The sequence below is a fragment of the Hyla sarda genome, chromosome 2 (assembly GCF_029499605.1).
Source record: "Hyla sarda isolate aHylSar1 chromosome 2, aHylSar1.hap1, whole genome shotgun sequence".
Lineage (NCBI taxonomy): Eukaryota > Metazoa > Chordata > Amphibia > Anura > Hylidae > Hyla > Hyla sarda.
The window spans coordinates 318188742-318204113 of record NC_079190.1 but is presented as its reverse complement, the minus strand read 5'-3'; the positions used below and the strand labels follow the sequence as shown (position 1 = coordinate 318204113).

Here is a 15372-nt window from a genome sequence, read left to right as displayed (position 1 = left end):
CCCCACAAGGTGTCAATCTGCTTACCAGAAGATGTTGCGCAGCGGGCGCAACACCGTGATGGGCCTGTAATATTGTAATGTAGACTGAGGTCAGCCAAGGCGTCCTTCTCAAGTGGCTCTAGGTCACTTCAGTAAAGATGAACAGCGTTAGGATGGATATCCGAAAAAGCAGAACTTTGCCAGGCGCTTCTTCTCAAAATAATGAAGGTCCAGACCATACAGGATGGGTACAAGGACAAGCACTTTAATCACTTTAACTTTAAAGTGATTGTCCTTGTACCCATCCTGTGTGGTCTGGACCTTCATTATTTTGAGGAGAAGCAAAGTTCTACTTTTTCGGATATCCATCCTGACGCTGTTTATCCAGTTACTCAGACATTGATGGCAAGCCAAGGGGGCTCTTACAAAACCCCTTGGCTGCCATGGAAATCGGGCCAGGGATTGCAGAGGCCAATGAAGGTAAGCTGCATGCAGGCACTTTTCACATGCTGCGGTCATGATTTGACTGCGGCATGTGAAGAGGTTTCTACGCTCTTGGTAGTTACAGCAGGAGTACGACTATCATACTGATGGTCACGCTCCCACAATCCCTGCACAGGAGAGCCACACAAGCTTATTTTAGCCCCAGAATGAAAAGGCGTATCAGCAATCATTTAGATGTTGAATAGAGAAATTCACAACATTCGGCTTGGGACAACCTTCATCAAATCTTCACATTTCTGTGGATGGACTTTTTGGTGTTCGATACATTTTTAACTTTTAATCTTCATTACAGTGACTTGAGAATGCCTCTTTGATTCTTTGCACCAGAGAATAAAACATTTCTCTACATCATGGAAGCACAGACAGATGTATGAAAGGTGCCATGTGACTCCTTGTCCTAACAGCTATGTAACAGTATCAGCAGTTTGGAATGTGAATTCCCTTCACATTACAAAGGGCCATGAAAGAACATTGTATATTTGAATATTATAACCTGAGTACCACTGTGCTGGTGCACATAGTCTATTCTAAATTATTGTGGAATTATTTATTGGTTGTGCATAAGGATCATCCTTGTTTACTCTTCTCTTTTTCTAGTCAACAAGGTGAAGTGATCTTCGGTGGGGTTGATAACAGCTTGTATTCTGGACAAATTCTTTGGGCTCCCGTCACACAAGAAGTTTACTGGCAAATTGGAATTCAAGAGTAAGTTATTCCAATATTTTGCTACTGTAACAAATTAGTTCGACCCCTTGTGGGTGTATTGTGTCATGATGAATAGACAATGTATATGTAGCTTATGCTGTTTGATTACTTTGTCACATGTTTAGTCCAACTATTGGCTTACTTTATGCTGAAAAGAATGCACCAATATTTTGTTAAATCTTTGTTACATTTTGACTTTTGATTCTAAGACACGTCCTCTTCCTAGTGAACCCCCTCTATTAATGAGCCACTTCCTCGCATTTTACTATTCTTTTTGTCATACTGTATGATTTCATAGCAAGACTAGCACAATTCTAGCACAGCAGCCAACGTAAATCTGGCCCATCATATTTTCACATTGTAAAGTCTGACCTTCCGCTCGCTACTTTGACTTGCAGGTCACATGAATCCGTCACTAGCTGAAAAAGTTAAAGCTAACCTATAAGTACAGGAAATGTAATTTTATTGTGTACTGCGCCAATAGTGTACTGCGCTAATAGTGCAGTTAATCCCAGATGATATGGGAGGCTGGTGAAGATGTACGTGAAAAATGCTCACCTTAGTGTGTTGTGCGGGCAGGCACAACACTGTATAGCACTTGTGGAAAAAATTCCAATGTCGGGAGGCATCCGGCCGTTGGTCCAGCTGTGGCAGTGGTGCGAATGCAGAGGAGAACAGCTGGAGAGAGAGGAGCCTGGAAGGGCTAACCTCTCTGGACCAGAAGGAAAAAAATCAGATTTTTAGGCTCTAAAGGCGCACTCCCGGAGACTTCAGATTTGTAAATCAATGCCGTCTTTAATTAGTCAAGGATGGCAGTTTACAGCAAGGACAACACGCTTCAAAGGTTACACTTTCTTCTTCAGGTCCAGTTACATGTATTACATAATGCAGACTATATATAAATAAAATAAAATTTAAAAAACGGCGGAAGAGAGGTCAGATGTGATGTCACTACTGACCCTGTGACCTTCTCTCCTGCCGTTTTTTTAATTTAATTTTGTGTATATAGTGTGCATTATGTAATACATGTAACTGGACCAGAAGAAGAAGGTGTAACCTTTGAAACGCGTTGTCCTTGCTGTAGACTGCCATCCTTCACTAAATAAAGACGGCATTGATTTACACATCTGAAGTCTCCGGGAGTGTGCCTTTAGAGCCTAAAAATTGATTTTTTCCTCCTGGTCTAGAGAAGTTAGCCCTGCCAGACTCCTCTCTCTCTCCAGCTGTTCTCCTCTACCTACCAAACTAAGCTACAGTGAGGCTGGGACTAGTGACTGCAATACAGGTGCAAAAACACACCAACCATGCTAGGTTCATATGCTTGTTTTTCAGTAAAATAGCTTGGATCGCTAATGACAATCCATACATCTATGACCAACTTAAAAATTCAAATAGTAAATCTTAAGTACTATGGAGGGAGTTAAGACCAGTATTGCATATGCTGCTATTAATACACAGTACACTGTTTTAGGATATGCTAAATTTAGTAAGAGGATTAGGCCTTTTAAATAAACTTGAAACACATCTTTGACTGTCCATGCACCTACACACTTTAAAATGAAAGCCAGTCACGACAAACATTTTTGCAATTATTGGCAGCAGAAAACTTGCATACATGACTTAATTTCCTACACAGTTCAGAGAATTTTGGTTAACCTTTTTCCTTGTACCTCATAGGTTCGCAATAAACGGACAAGCAACAGGATGGTGTAGTCAAGGTTGTCAGGCTATTGTGGATACAGGAACTTCTCCATTAACAGTTCCCCAACAGTATATGGGCAGTCTGCTCCAATATCTTGGAGCCCAGCAAGGACAGAATGGACAGGTAAGCTTGAATAGCTGCTGATGTCTTTATTGCTAAATCTATTACACTAGAGTCACTACAGAATTTATTTAAAAAATAAAACAAGACAGTTTAAAATTGCATTTCCCCAGGAATACAGGACAGGTGAATTCTGGGAAGGCTCCCTTCCCATCCCTGCATGTCAGCCAGGCCCTAAATATATACTCTGGGGGACCAACCTGGGGGGTCATATGCCCCCCTGCCCACGCTCATAGGAGCCAAGTCTGAAACTAAGAGCAGGTTACAACCTACATATCAGGGATCTGAAATGTTTCTCCTGTTTGACATGCTACAAAAAAATGTCTCTTTCCTTTTTAGTTCCTGGTCAATTGTAATAATGTGCAGAACCTGCCACCTATCAGCTTCACCATAAATGGAAACCAGTTTCCTATTCCACCCTCTCAATACATAATCCAGGTAAATTGTTACTTTTACAAATATATATATATATTTTTTTTCACAGATAAGTCAGTGATTAAAATACAATTTAATAAATCTATTAGTTTATTAGTGATGGTGTTAGGAATAAAATTTTTCTTCTTTTTATCTCTAGAATAATGGTTACTGTACAGTTGGTGTTGAGGAAACCTACCTCCCATCTCAAAATGGTCAGCCCCTGTGGATCTTGGGAGATGTATTCCTGAGGCAGTACTACTCTGTCTATGACATGAGCAACAATAGGGTGGGCTTTGCTCAAGCAGCATAAAACTATCACCTTTCAGAGGAAAAATCTACAGTAACTTACCATCCATCAACAAATTGTACAACAACCACAACTGCAAATAAACTGTGTTATTGAAATTTACTCTAAAATGTATCCCTTCTTGAAAAGTTTTTGAAACAGCTTATATATAAGCTTACACCAGGGGAGTAGCTAGAAACCACGGGGCCCCGGTGCGAAAAATTGCCCTGGGCCCCCTACCACCTAACGAACCTCTTCCCCAATCCGGGATGACCCCTTACTCGGCTGCACAAAGATATCAGTGATTACAGTCAGGGGAATACACAACAATATAAGTGACTAACAGCCAGGGCCAGACAGACAAAACAGGCATTTAAGAATAAACAGCCCATTTTTCTGGAGGGGGTCCAACTGTTGGTACCCCACCAATCAACAATCAGCTGTTATAAAGCTATAACTCCCATCATGACTGGAAAGCCTCAGGCATTATAGGAGTTGTAGTTTTTCAACAGCTGGAGATCCACAGATTAGGGTACAACATCACCCATCATCACTGCGAAACTTACAAGTGACTCCAGCTCTGATGGGACAGTCAGGAGAAAACACAATGATATCAGTGACCTGAGTGACGTCTTCTCTGTTGTCTTTTCTTTTCTTCTTCATCTGGTCCAGACGTCAGGACTTCTTCCAGCTCCGTCTTCTCTGCCACTGAGTCTGACACCCGGACATCATAGGCTCTCACTTTGTCAGTAGATCCTTATCCTCTGTATGAAGACAATAATCATTATTATTCTGCTAAATACTGTACCCCCTGAATATAGTACTGCCACACACTGCACCCCCTGAATATAAAACTACCATCCACTGTACCTCTTGCATATGTACTCCCTGAATATAATACTGCCACCTACTGTACCCCCTGAATATAAAACTACCATCCACTGTACTCCTTGAATATAATACTGACACCTACTGTACCCCTTGAATATAAAACTACCATCCACTGTACTACTTGAATATAATACTGCCACCTACTTAATCCCCTGAATATAAAACTACCATCCACTATACTCCTTAAATATAATACTGCCACCTACTGTACCCCCTGAATATAAAACTACCATCCACTGTACTTCTTGAATATAATACTGCCACCTACTTAGTCCCCTGAATATAAAACTACCATCCACTGTACTCCTTGAATATAATACTGCCGCCTACTGTACGCCCTGAATATAAAACTACCATCCACTGTACTCCTGGAATATAATGCTGCCACCTACTGTACCCCCTGTATATAAAACTACTATCCACTGTACTCCTTGAATATAATACTGACACCTACTGTACCCCTGAATATAAAACTAACATCCACTGCACTCCTTGAATATAATACTGCTGCCTACTGTACGCCCTGAATATAAAACAACCATCCACTGTACCCCTTGAATATAACACTGCCACCCACTGCACCCCCTGAATATATAACTACCATCCACTGTACCTCCTGCATATAATACTCCCCCCCACTGCACCCCCTGAATATAATACTGCCACCTACTGTACCCCCTGAATATAAAACTACCATCCACTGTACCCCTTGAATATAATACTGCCACCCACTGCACCCCCTGAATATATAACTACCATCCACTGTACCTCCTGCATATAATACTGCCACCCACTGTACCCCCTGAATATAATACTGCCACCTACTGTTCACCCTGAATATAATACTTACCTCTTAAATATAATACTGCCACACACTGTGCCCCTGAATATAAACCCTCAAAATAACCATGCTGTACGCTGTACCCTCCCACACATCATATATACATACATCTTGCTTACACACATCTATCATTCATACACACACATTATTCATACATACATCATACATACAGTGACTTAGAGAAACAGAGAGTCGGCATTGATTGACCTCTGCTAATACCGCATACCTGCAGAGTCCATGTTAGTGCTTGTGGAAACACAGATCCTAAAACTGTATGCTCCGTGGTGCTCAACCTTCAGAGTGCAGAAATTGCATTCACATAAAGACAATGAAGAAAATCAGGTGGCACTCACGGTATTGTGAACAGTATATTGTTTATTCAAAAAGCAAGGAATGTCCAGCGAGATGGGATGCAAGCAGGAAACTTTATATCGGACACATGGTCAGCACATAAAACCAACGCGTTTCGGGTCAGACAGGACCCTTAATCATGATGCCATGATTAAGGGTCCTGTCTGACCCGAAACGCGTTGGTTTTATGTGCTGACCATGTGTCCGAAATAAAGTTTCCTACGGTTTGAGACCGGAGGCACTGCCGGTTAGTCCGTGCGAGGTGTGGGAGACGCAGCGGAGGTGAGCCATCTAATCTGCTTGATTATTATCTTCTTTATTCGGTGCGGTGCATAAACAGACAGCGGGGCGTTTGGATCAGCAGTGTAACGGACGACAGCTATTTCACGCCGTTACCGGCGCTTCTTCCTGAAGTGCCACCTGATTTTCTTCATTGTCATCATACATACAGTACATACACACACCACCTCCGGACCCCCCAAACACATGCATTATACATACATACACACACATCATACACACACATACATCATACATACACCCGCCGCCTCCAGATCCTTCTGCATAATTCATCTCCACACATCATACATACATCCTTATAGCTTACACACATCTCCACACATCATACATATACATCTTGCTTACACACATCATTCATACATCATACATACAGTACATACACACTCATCATTCATACACACGCCGCCTCTGTGCCCCCCACACATGCATAATACTTACACATCATACATACACATACATCATACAGAAACACATATCATGCATACACCTGCCGCCTCCAGATCCCCCAACATAATACATGTCCACACATCATACATATATCCTTCTAGCTTACACACATCATACATACATCTTGCTTACACACCATCTATCATTCATACATCATACACACACATCATTCATACACACGCTGTCTCCAGACACCAAACCCCCCATGCATATAAACATCGCGCTTACACCTACATACATACAGTACATACATACACACATTCTACACACATCATACATATACTGTACACAACATACATACACAAACGCAATAATACAAACACACATGATAGATGTACTCACACATAAAACATACATATATAGACATCATACACACACACCCCACATAACACATACAAGCAAACATCATACATACACATGATCCTCCTACCCCCCCCCCCGGTCCTCGGCCTCCTCACCTGCATACGCTGTGAGTTCAGGGTGATCCGGTCCCGGGAATCCAGTGTCGGAGGCAGCAGGCCGCACGGAAGCTTTAGTGCCCTGGGTAGGCCAAAGCAGAGTCCCGTGCTACAGCGCGGCCCGAGGGTGCGGGAGGTTGGAGTTAGGGCTCCGGGATTTTAGTTCGGAGGGGGGCACTGCTGGGGGCCCCTATATAGACGGAAGGCCACCAGGAGCACCGACTCCCATCTACTTGCCAGCCTCCACTTCTTCCTCGGCGCCAGGAGCAAGGAGACGTTCGTGCCTGCGTGGCGCACGTTTGCCTCCAGCAGCCAATCCGCTGCGGCAGGAGGAGGGGTAAGAGCGGCCGCAAACTTAAAGAAAAAAAAAGTTTTTAAACATTGCCCAGTCGCGATTGCGACCCTTGCGACCTCTATAGCTTACACTTGTGAAAGTGACCAGTCCAGTCCTTCTTTGCTTACACATGGCAGATTTGTTTAAAGAAAAAAAAAATACATGCAACAATTTTTACATGTAGCTTGCAGAAATCCATGTACCTGCTAAAGAAATAACCTCACACAGATATATGGAATGGATTTTCAGTCTTGGTAAATTCTGTGATGAGTCGTAGATCACATGGCTATGCCTTTTAAGCAACTCCTATTGGAAGCTTAAAGGAGATATCCAGGTTTTAAAAACATATCCCCTATCCTAAGGATAGGGGATAAGTTTTAGATTGCGAGGGGTCTGACCGCTGGGACCCCCCTGATATGCTGTAGTAATGCTGGTTGTCTGTGTCCTAGTGTGACCCGCACTAGGACACAGACAACCAGCATGACCACAGCATCAGGCTGCAGGCCTAAAGAGACTTGTGGTCTACAAAATGAGACCTTCCATAGTTGTATCTGCATCCTGAGTACACAGATACTGTTGAAAGCATTACTCAGCCAGAGATTTGGAGCTTAAGTGCTTCTGGGCTGATGATGCCAGAAGAAGCCTCAGAGGCTCTGGATTGGGAAGCGCACATTACTGCTGTGGAGCACACTAGGGTAATATTATATAGAGGACATTTTTACTTTCGAGACATGCAGGGCACTTTAATATTTTACAGGGTAAACACATAGGGCATTGTTACTTTGATGTAGGAACTAAGGAGCCATTATTACTTTCTAGGGGGCATTACTACTGTGTGACAGTACAAAGATGTAATATTACTGTATGAGGGCCTAAATGGTAAATTATTGGTGATTTGAGGGCATTGAGAAGACCACGATTCCTGTGTAGAACACTATTAACATTAAGTCTATACCATTAGGTGTAAGATACCACTATTTTCGAAGTCACAATATGGGGCACTATCTTTTATGAACTATTATTTTTGGATGCTTTATCTATCTGGCGCTAATGTTTTTAAGGAGCTGTCTTTATAGTATTTCTCACAAAGTTATAACATCTGAAATGCAGTATTTGGGAGAACTGCACTACACAGCAGGTTTAGTAACAGCCACAGGAGCACTGCACTACACAGCAAGGTGGCAACAGGAATACAAAGATGTATAGAATTGTAGCTGGAAGCAGTTGTGATGGTCCAGATTGCATGGAAGAAAAGATGGAAAAAGTGAACAACAAAGAAGACGCCACCTGTGAGTCACTAAATGTAACTTCACTGTAATCACTTATAGTTTGTGTAGAGCTGGTATCTCTATGTGGTGGTATGTTATATCGCGCTTTTTGGGGCCTTGTATTACTGGTAATATTGGTCTTTGCATTGTGTGTTTTGTTCAGTAAAATTATATATAATAACATCTTAGTAGGTATTTGCCTTGGGGCTTGTGCCCCTGTCCCCTAGAATCCCCCTGGAGCATTGGAATAGGGCATTTGTATCCTCTTTATTTTATGTTAAGAGCCGCTGAAGCCATACTGAAAAGGCCACTCGTTATGCACCGCCTTATTTTCTCATTATATGGCTTTCCCTTAAAATATGACAGATGTTATGTATATGTGTGTGCAATTGGTAAATTCTGACCCCCTGTTTTGGGGTGCATTTTGGTTTTACCAATTTGAAAGCTTCCTTTTAATTTATTCAAGGTTGCTGGGCACAGTTCATCTTAACAGATGATAGGCCGAGCAGGAAATTCAAGAAGAATTACAGAAAGGTTTGAGACATTGGTGTCAGTACTGCATGTTCAAGCAAGAAGATCTGCCCTACTCATTTTTATCTCATCGTGGTCTTTGTTAGAGGCAATGCCACCCAGCTGGGTGGACATGGTACAATATTTAAAGGGGTACTCCGCTGGAATTTTATTTTTATTTTTCAAATCGACTGGTGCTAGAAAGTTAAACATATTTGTATATTACTTCTATTCAAAAACTTTAATCCTTCCAGTACTTAGCTGCTGTATGCTCCATAGGAAGTTCTTTTGTTTTTGAATTTCTTTTCTTTCTGACCACAGTGCTCTCTGCTGACACCTCTGTCTAATTTAGAAACTGTCCAGAGTAGGAGCAAATCCCCATAGCAAACCTATGCTGCTCTGGACAGTTCCTGACATGGATATAGGTGTCAGCAGAGAGCACTGTGTTCAGACAAAAAGGAAATAAATAAAAAAAATAGAACTTCCACTGTAGCATACAGGAGCTGATAAGTACTGGAAGGATTTTCAAACTTTCTGGAGCCATTTGATTTAAAAAAATATATATTTTCCAGCAGTGTACCCCTAGCTTGGTTCTGTTGTTTCATTAGTTCATTTATAGGTAGGGTTACAGTATATCTGCTGATCACTTTTTAAATTAAATTTTTTATTCAACCCCTTGGGGACGAAGCCCATTTTAACCTTATGGACCCGGCCATTTTAAGCATTAATAACTCTGGGATGCTTTAACTTATGAATTTGATTCCGAGAATGTTTTTTCGTGACATATTCTATTTTATGTTAGTGGTAAATTTTCGTCGATATGTAGCATTTTTCTAATTTTGAAGCTCTCTGCTTGTAAGGAAAATGGACATTCCTAATGAATTATATATTGATTCAAATATACATATATGTCTACTTTATGTCTGCATCATAAAGTTGACATGTTTTTACTTTTTGAAGACATTAGAGGGCTTCAAAGTTTAGCGGCAATTTTCCAATTTTTAAAGAAAATTTCTAAATCAGAATTTTTTAGGGACCAGTTCAGTTTTGAAGTGAATTTGAGGGTCTTTATGTTCGAAATACCCCATAATGAACCCCGTTATGAAAACTGCACCCATCAATGTATTCAAAATGACATTCAGAAAATGTGTTAACCCTTTAGGTGTTTCACAGGAATAGTAGCAAAATGGAGGAGAAAATTTAAGATCTTAATTTTTTACACTAACATGTTCTTGTAGACCTATTTTATTTATTTTTTCATTTTTACAAGGGGTAATAGGAAAAAAAGCCCCCCAAAATGTGTAACCCTATTTCTCTCAAGTAAGGAAATACATCATATGTGGATGTAAAGTGCTCTGTAGGTGCACTAGAGGGCTCAGAAGGGAAGGAGCGACATTGGGCTTTTGGAGAGCGAATTTTACTGAAATGGTTTTTGGGGGGACATGTCACATTTAGGAAGCCCCCTTGGTGCCATAACAGCAAAAAAAAAAAACACATGGCACCCTATTTGGGAAACTACACACCTCAAGGAACGTACCAAGGGGTATAGTGAGCCTTAACACCCCGCACGTGATTGACAAATTTTCGCTAAAGTTGGACGTGAAAATTAAAATTTTTATTTTTTTCACTAAAATGCTGATGTTACCCCAAATTTTTTATTTTCACAAGGGGAAATAGGAGAAAATGCCCTCCAAAATTTGTAACCCCATTTCTTCTCAGTATGGAAATACCCCATATGTCGATTTTAAGTGCTCTGCGGGTGAACTACAGGGCTCAGAAGAGAAGGAGCACCATTGGGCTTTTGGAGAGAGAATTTGGTTGGAATAGAAGTCAGGGGCCATGTGCGTTCACAAAGCCCCCTGTGCTACCAGAACAGTGGACTAGTGCTGGGCGGTATACCGGTTCATACCGAATTTTTTCCTGCACGATATGAATTTTTCCTATACCACAATACCGGTTGGGCCCCTCCCCCCCTCGAATTAATTAATTATCAGCCGCAGCGCGCTGTCCCCACATTGGGTGACTAATCATATGTGACCCGCGGGCACTGTTCTGCTTCTCTCCCCCCCCCCCCCCCAATGAATTATCAGCCCAGCGCTGCACTGTCCCCCACATGGGGGGACTAATCATATGTGACCCGCAAGCGCTGCTTCTCTCCCCCCCCCCAAATAATTATCAGCCGCTGCCCTTTACTGTACTATCCTGTGCCCGGGCTTCAGAAATAAACAAAATAGACTTTAACTCACATTCCTACCTTACCCCGGTACCGGCCCCATGGTCCCTCCGCTGATCTTGCTGCTTCCTGGGAATGGGAACGTCACAGAGCCGTCAGCATATCGCCGGCTATCAAGGCTTGCATCGCTGGACCATGAGGCCAGTAATGGGGGAACATAGGAAGGTGAGTTAAAGTTTATTTTGTTTATTTCTGAAGCCCGGGCACAGGATAGTACCGTTAATTATCGTGAAACCGCCATAATTTACAGAAATACCTTGATACACATTTTTGGTCATACCGCCCAGCTCTACAGTGGAACCCCCCACATATGACCTTTTTTGGAAACTACACCCCTCACGGAATGTAACAAGAGGTGCAATTAGCATTTACACCCCAATGGCGTTAGACAGATCTTTGGAACAGTGAGCTGTTCAAATGAAACATTTTATTTTTCATTTTCATGGACCACTGTTCCAAAAATCTGTCAGACACCTGTGGGGTGTAAATGCTCACTGCACCCCTTGTTACGTTCCATGAGGGGTGAAGTTTCCAAAATGGGTTCACATGTAGAGGGGTCCACTGTTCTGGCACCATGGGGGCTTTGTAAAAATGCACATGGCCTTCAATTCAAGCCAAATTTTCTCTCCAAAAACCAAATTTTGCTCCTTCCCTTCTGAGTCCTGTAGTGAGCCTGCAGAGCACTTAATATCAACATATTGGGTATTTCCTTACTCATAAGAAATGGGGTTACAAATTTTGGGGGGATTTTTTCCTAATGTGGGGTAACACCAGCATTTTAGTAAAAAAAAATCAAATTTTTCATTTTCACGTCAAACACCTGTGGGGTGTTAAAGGGGTATTCCAGGAAAAAACTTTTTTTTAATATATCAACTGGCTCCAGAAAGTTAAACAGATTTGTAAATTACTTCTATTAAAAAATCTTAGTCCTTTCAGTACTTATGATCTTATGAAGTTTAGGTTGTTCTTTTCTGTCTAATTAATCTCTGATGACACGTGTCTCGGGAACCGCCCAGTTTAGAAGAGGTTTTCTATGGGAATTTGCTTCTAAACTGGGCGTTTCCCGAGACACATGTCATCAGAGATTACTGAGACAGAAAAGAACAAAGTTAACTTCAGAAGCTCAAGTACTGAAAGGATTAAGATTTTTTAATAGAAGTAATTTACAAATCTGTTTAAATGGGCACTGTCACCAACTTTATTTTTTGATATGTTGTAGTACTTATGTACTACAACATATCTCTAATATACTTTTATTATTATTATTTTTCATTAAAAAGGTTTAATTTACATTTAAAAACCGGCCACTGAAAAAGGACTGATTTTGGAGTGGCAATCAGTCCTTTTTCAGTTAGGCTGCACTCGCTCCCTGCCTGTCAATCAGACAGGCGGGAGAAAGCGCATTGGCTCCCCAGCCACTGGCTGGGAGGCCACTCCTACCGCACATCGCCGCCGCCACCTCGTTGCCGCCGTTGTCCCTGCACGCCCGCTGCCGGACTCTGCAATAACTGCAAGTGTAATGAGGGAACGGGGTATGCGGGGCGGGGGGGGGGGGGGGGAGGAGGGAACGGGCTAGTGCCGTAGCGTGGGGGGGGGATGGGATGAACGCAAAAAAAAAAAAAATAGGATGGTGGAACCAGTTGATATATAAAAAAAAGTTTTTTTTCCTGGAATACCCCTTTAAAGCTCACTATACCAGTTGTTACATTCCGTGAGGGGTGTAGTTTCCAAAATATGTGGGTGTTTTTTTGCGTTCATGTCAGAACTGCTGTAACTATCAGCCACCCCTGTGCAAATCACCAATTTAGGCCTCAACGGTACATAGTGCACTCCTGAGCCGCCTTGTGCGCACGGACAGCATTTTACGTCCACATATGGGGTATTTCCGTACTCAGGAGAAATTGTGTTAAAAATTTTGGGGGTCTTTTTTTTCCTTTTACCTCTTGTGAAAATGAAAAGTATGGGGCAACACCAGCATGTTAGTGTAAAAAAATTTACTTTTTTACAATAACATGCTGGTGTAGACCCCAACTTTTCCTTTTCATAGGGGGTTAAAGGAGAAAAAGCCCCCCAAAATTTGAAACACAATTTCTCCTGATTGGGGAAAAACCCCATATATGGCCCTAAGCTGTTGCCTTGAAATACGACAGGGCTCCAAAGTGTGAGAGCGCCATGTGCATTTGAGGCTTAACTAGGGATTTGCATCGGGACAGACCTGGATGCAAGCGTTACACTTGCCTCCGCTGCCAAATTACTCTACGGCAGTGTTTCCCAAACAGGGTGCCTCTAGCTGTTACAAAACTCCCAGCATGCCTGGACAGTCAATGGCTGTCAGGCAATACTGGGAGTAGTTATTTTGCAACAGCTAGAGGCTGCGTTTTGGAAACAGTTTTTCATTTTTATTCGGGGGGAAGCAGTGTTTTACTTTTTTTTTACTTTTGTGTAGTGTAGTGTTTTTAGAGTACTGTACATGCACACGGTTGGGTTCACAGCAAGTTTTCTGCTGGGAGTTTGCAGCTCAAACCTAAAGCGGGAAACTCACTGTAAATCCCAACCCATGTGAGTTTGTGTGTGTGTGGGGGGTTGCAAAACTACAACTCCCAGCATGCACTGACAGACCAAGCATGCTGGGAGTTGTAGTTTAGCCATAGCTGGAGGCACAATGGTGGGGAAACACTGGGTTAGGTTACAGACTAATTCAGTGTTTCCCCTCCAGTGTGCCTGCATCTGTTGCAATACTACAACTCCCAGCAAAGGGGGGGGGTCAGCAGAGAGCACTGTGTTCGTGATGTCATCAGTGTTCCAAAAAGAAAGGAATTTCCTCTGTAGCATTCAGCAGCTAATAAGTACTGGAAGGATTAAGATTTTTTAAATAGAAGTAATTTACAAATATGTTTAACTTTCTGCCACCAGTTGATTTAAAAGAAAAAAGGTTTTCACCGGAGTACCCCTTTAACCCCTTAACGACGCAGGACGTATATTTACGTCCTGCGCCGGCTCCCGCGATATGAAGCGGGATCGCGCCGCGATCCCGCATCATATCGCGTGGGTCCCGGCGCTAATCAACGGCCGGGACCCGCGGCTAATACCACACATCGCCGATCGCGGCGATGTGCGGTATTAACCCTTTAGAAGCGGCGGTCAAAGCTGACCGCCGCTTCTAAAGTGAAACTGAAAGTATCCCGGCTGCTCAGTCGGGCTGTTCGGGACCGCCGCGGTGAAATCGCGGCGTCCCGAACAGCTGATCGGACACCGGGAGGGCTCTTACCTGCCTCCTCGGTGTCCGATCGACGAATGACTGCTCCGTGCCTGAGATCCAGGCAGGAGCAGTCAAGCGTCGATAATGCTGATCACAGGCGTGTTAATACACGCCAGTGATCAGCATAGGAGATCAGTGTGTGCAGTGTTATAGGTCCCTATGGGACCTATAACACTGCAAAAAAAAAGTAAAAAAAAAGTGTTAATAAAGGTCATTTAACCCCTTCCCTAATAAAAGTTTGAATCACCCCCCTTTTCCCATAAGAAAAATAAAACAGTGTAAAAAAAAAAAATAAATAAACATATGTAGTATCGCCGCGTGCGTAAATGTCCGAACTATAAAAATATATCATTAATTAAGCCGTACGGTCAATGGCGTACGCGCAAAAAAATTCCAAAGTCCAAAAAAGCGTATTTTGGTAACTTTTTATAACATTAAAAAATGAATAAAAAGTGATCAAAAGGTCAGATCAAAACAAAAATCATACCAATAAAAACTTCAGATCACGGCGCAAAAAATTAGTCCTCATACCGCCCCGTACGTGGAAAAATAAAAAATTTATAGGGGTCAGAAGATGACATTTTAAAACGTATAAATTTTCCTGCATGTAGTTATGATTTTTTCCAGAAGTGCGACAAAATCAAACCTATATAAGTAGGGTATCATTTTAACCGTATGGACCTACAGAATAATGATAAGGTGTAATTTTTACCGAAATATGCACTGCGTAGAAACGGAAGCCCCCAAAAGTTACAAAATGGCGTTTT

At 42.2% G+C, this 15372-nt stretch overlaps 1 protein-coding gene across 2 annotated transcripts in view; it reads left to right on the top strand.

The window, feature by feature from the left end:
* The window catches only part of LOC130357918 (gastricsin-like), a 69547-nt gene extending 65735 nt beyond the window's left edge, over window positions 1–3812 (top strand). For both annotated transcript variants that reach the window (XM_056560671.1, XM_056560670.1), the window contains exons 6-9: window positions 1081–1188; window positions 2866–3013; window positions 3350–3448; window positions 3585–3812. In XM_056560671.1, the coding sequence (XP_056416646.1) occupies window positions 1081–1188; window positions 2866–3013; window positions 3350–3448; window positions 3585–3737 (508 nt within the window). In that variant the 3' untranslated portion in view covers window positions 3738–3812. The remainder of the gene's footprint in view (window positions 1–1080; window positions 1189–2865; window positions 3014–3349; window positions 3449–3584) is intronic.
* The last annotated feature ends 11560 nt before the right edge of the window (window positions 3813–15372 follow it).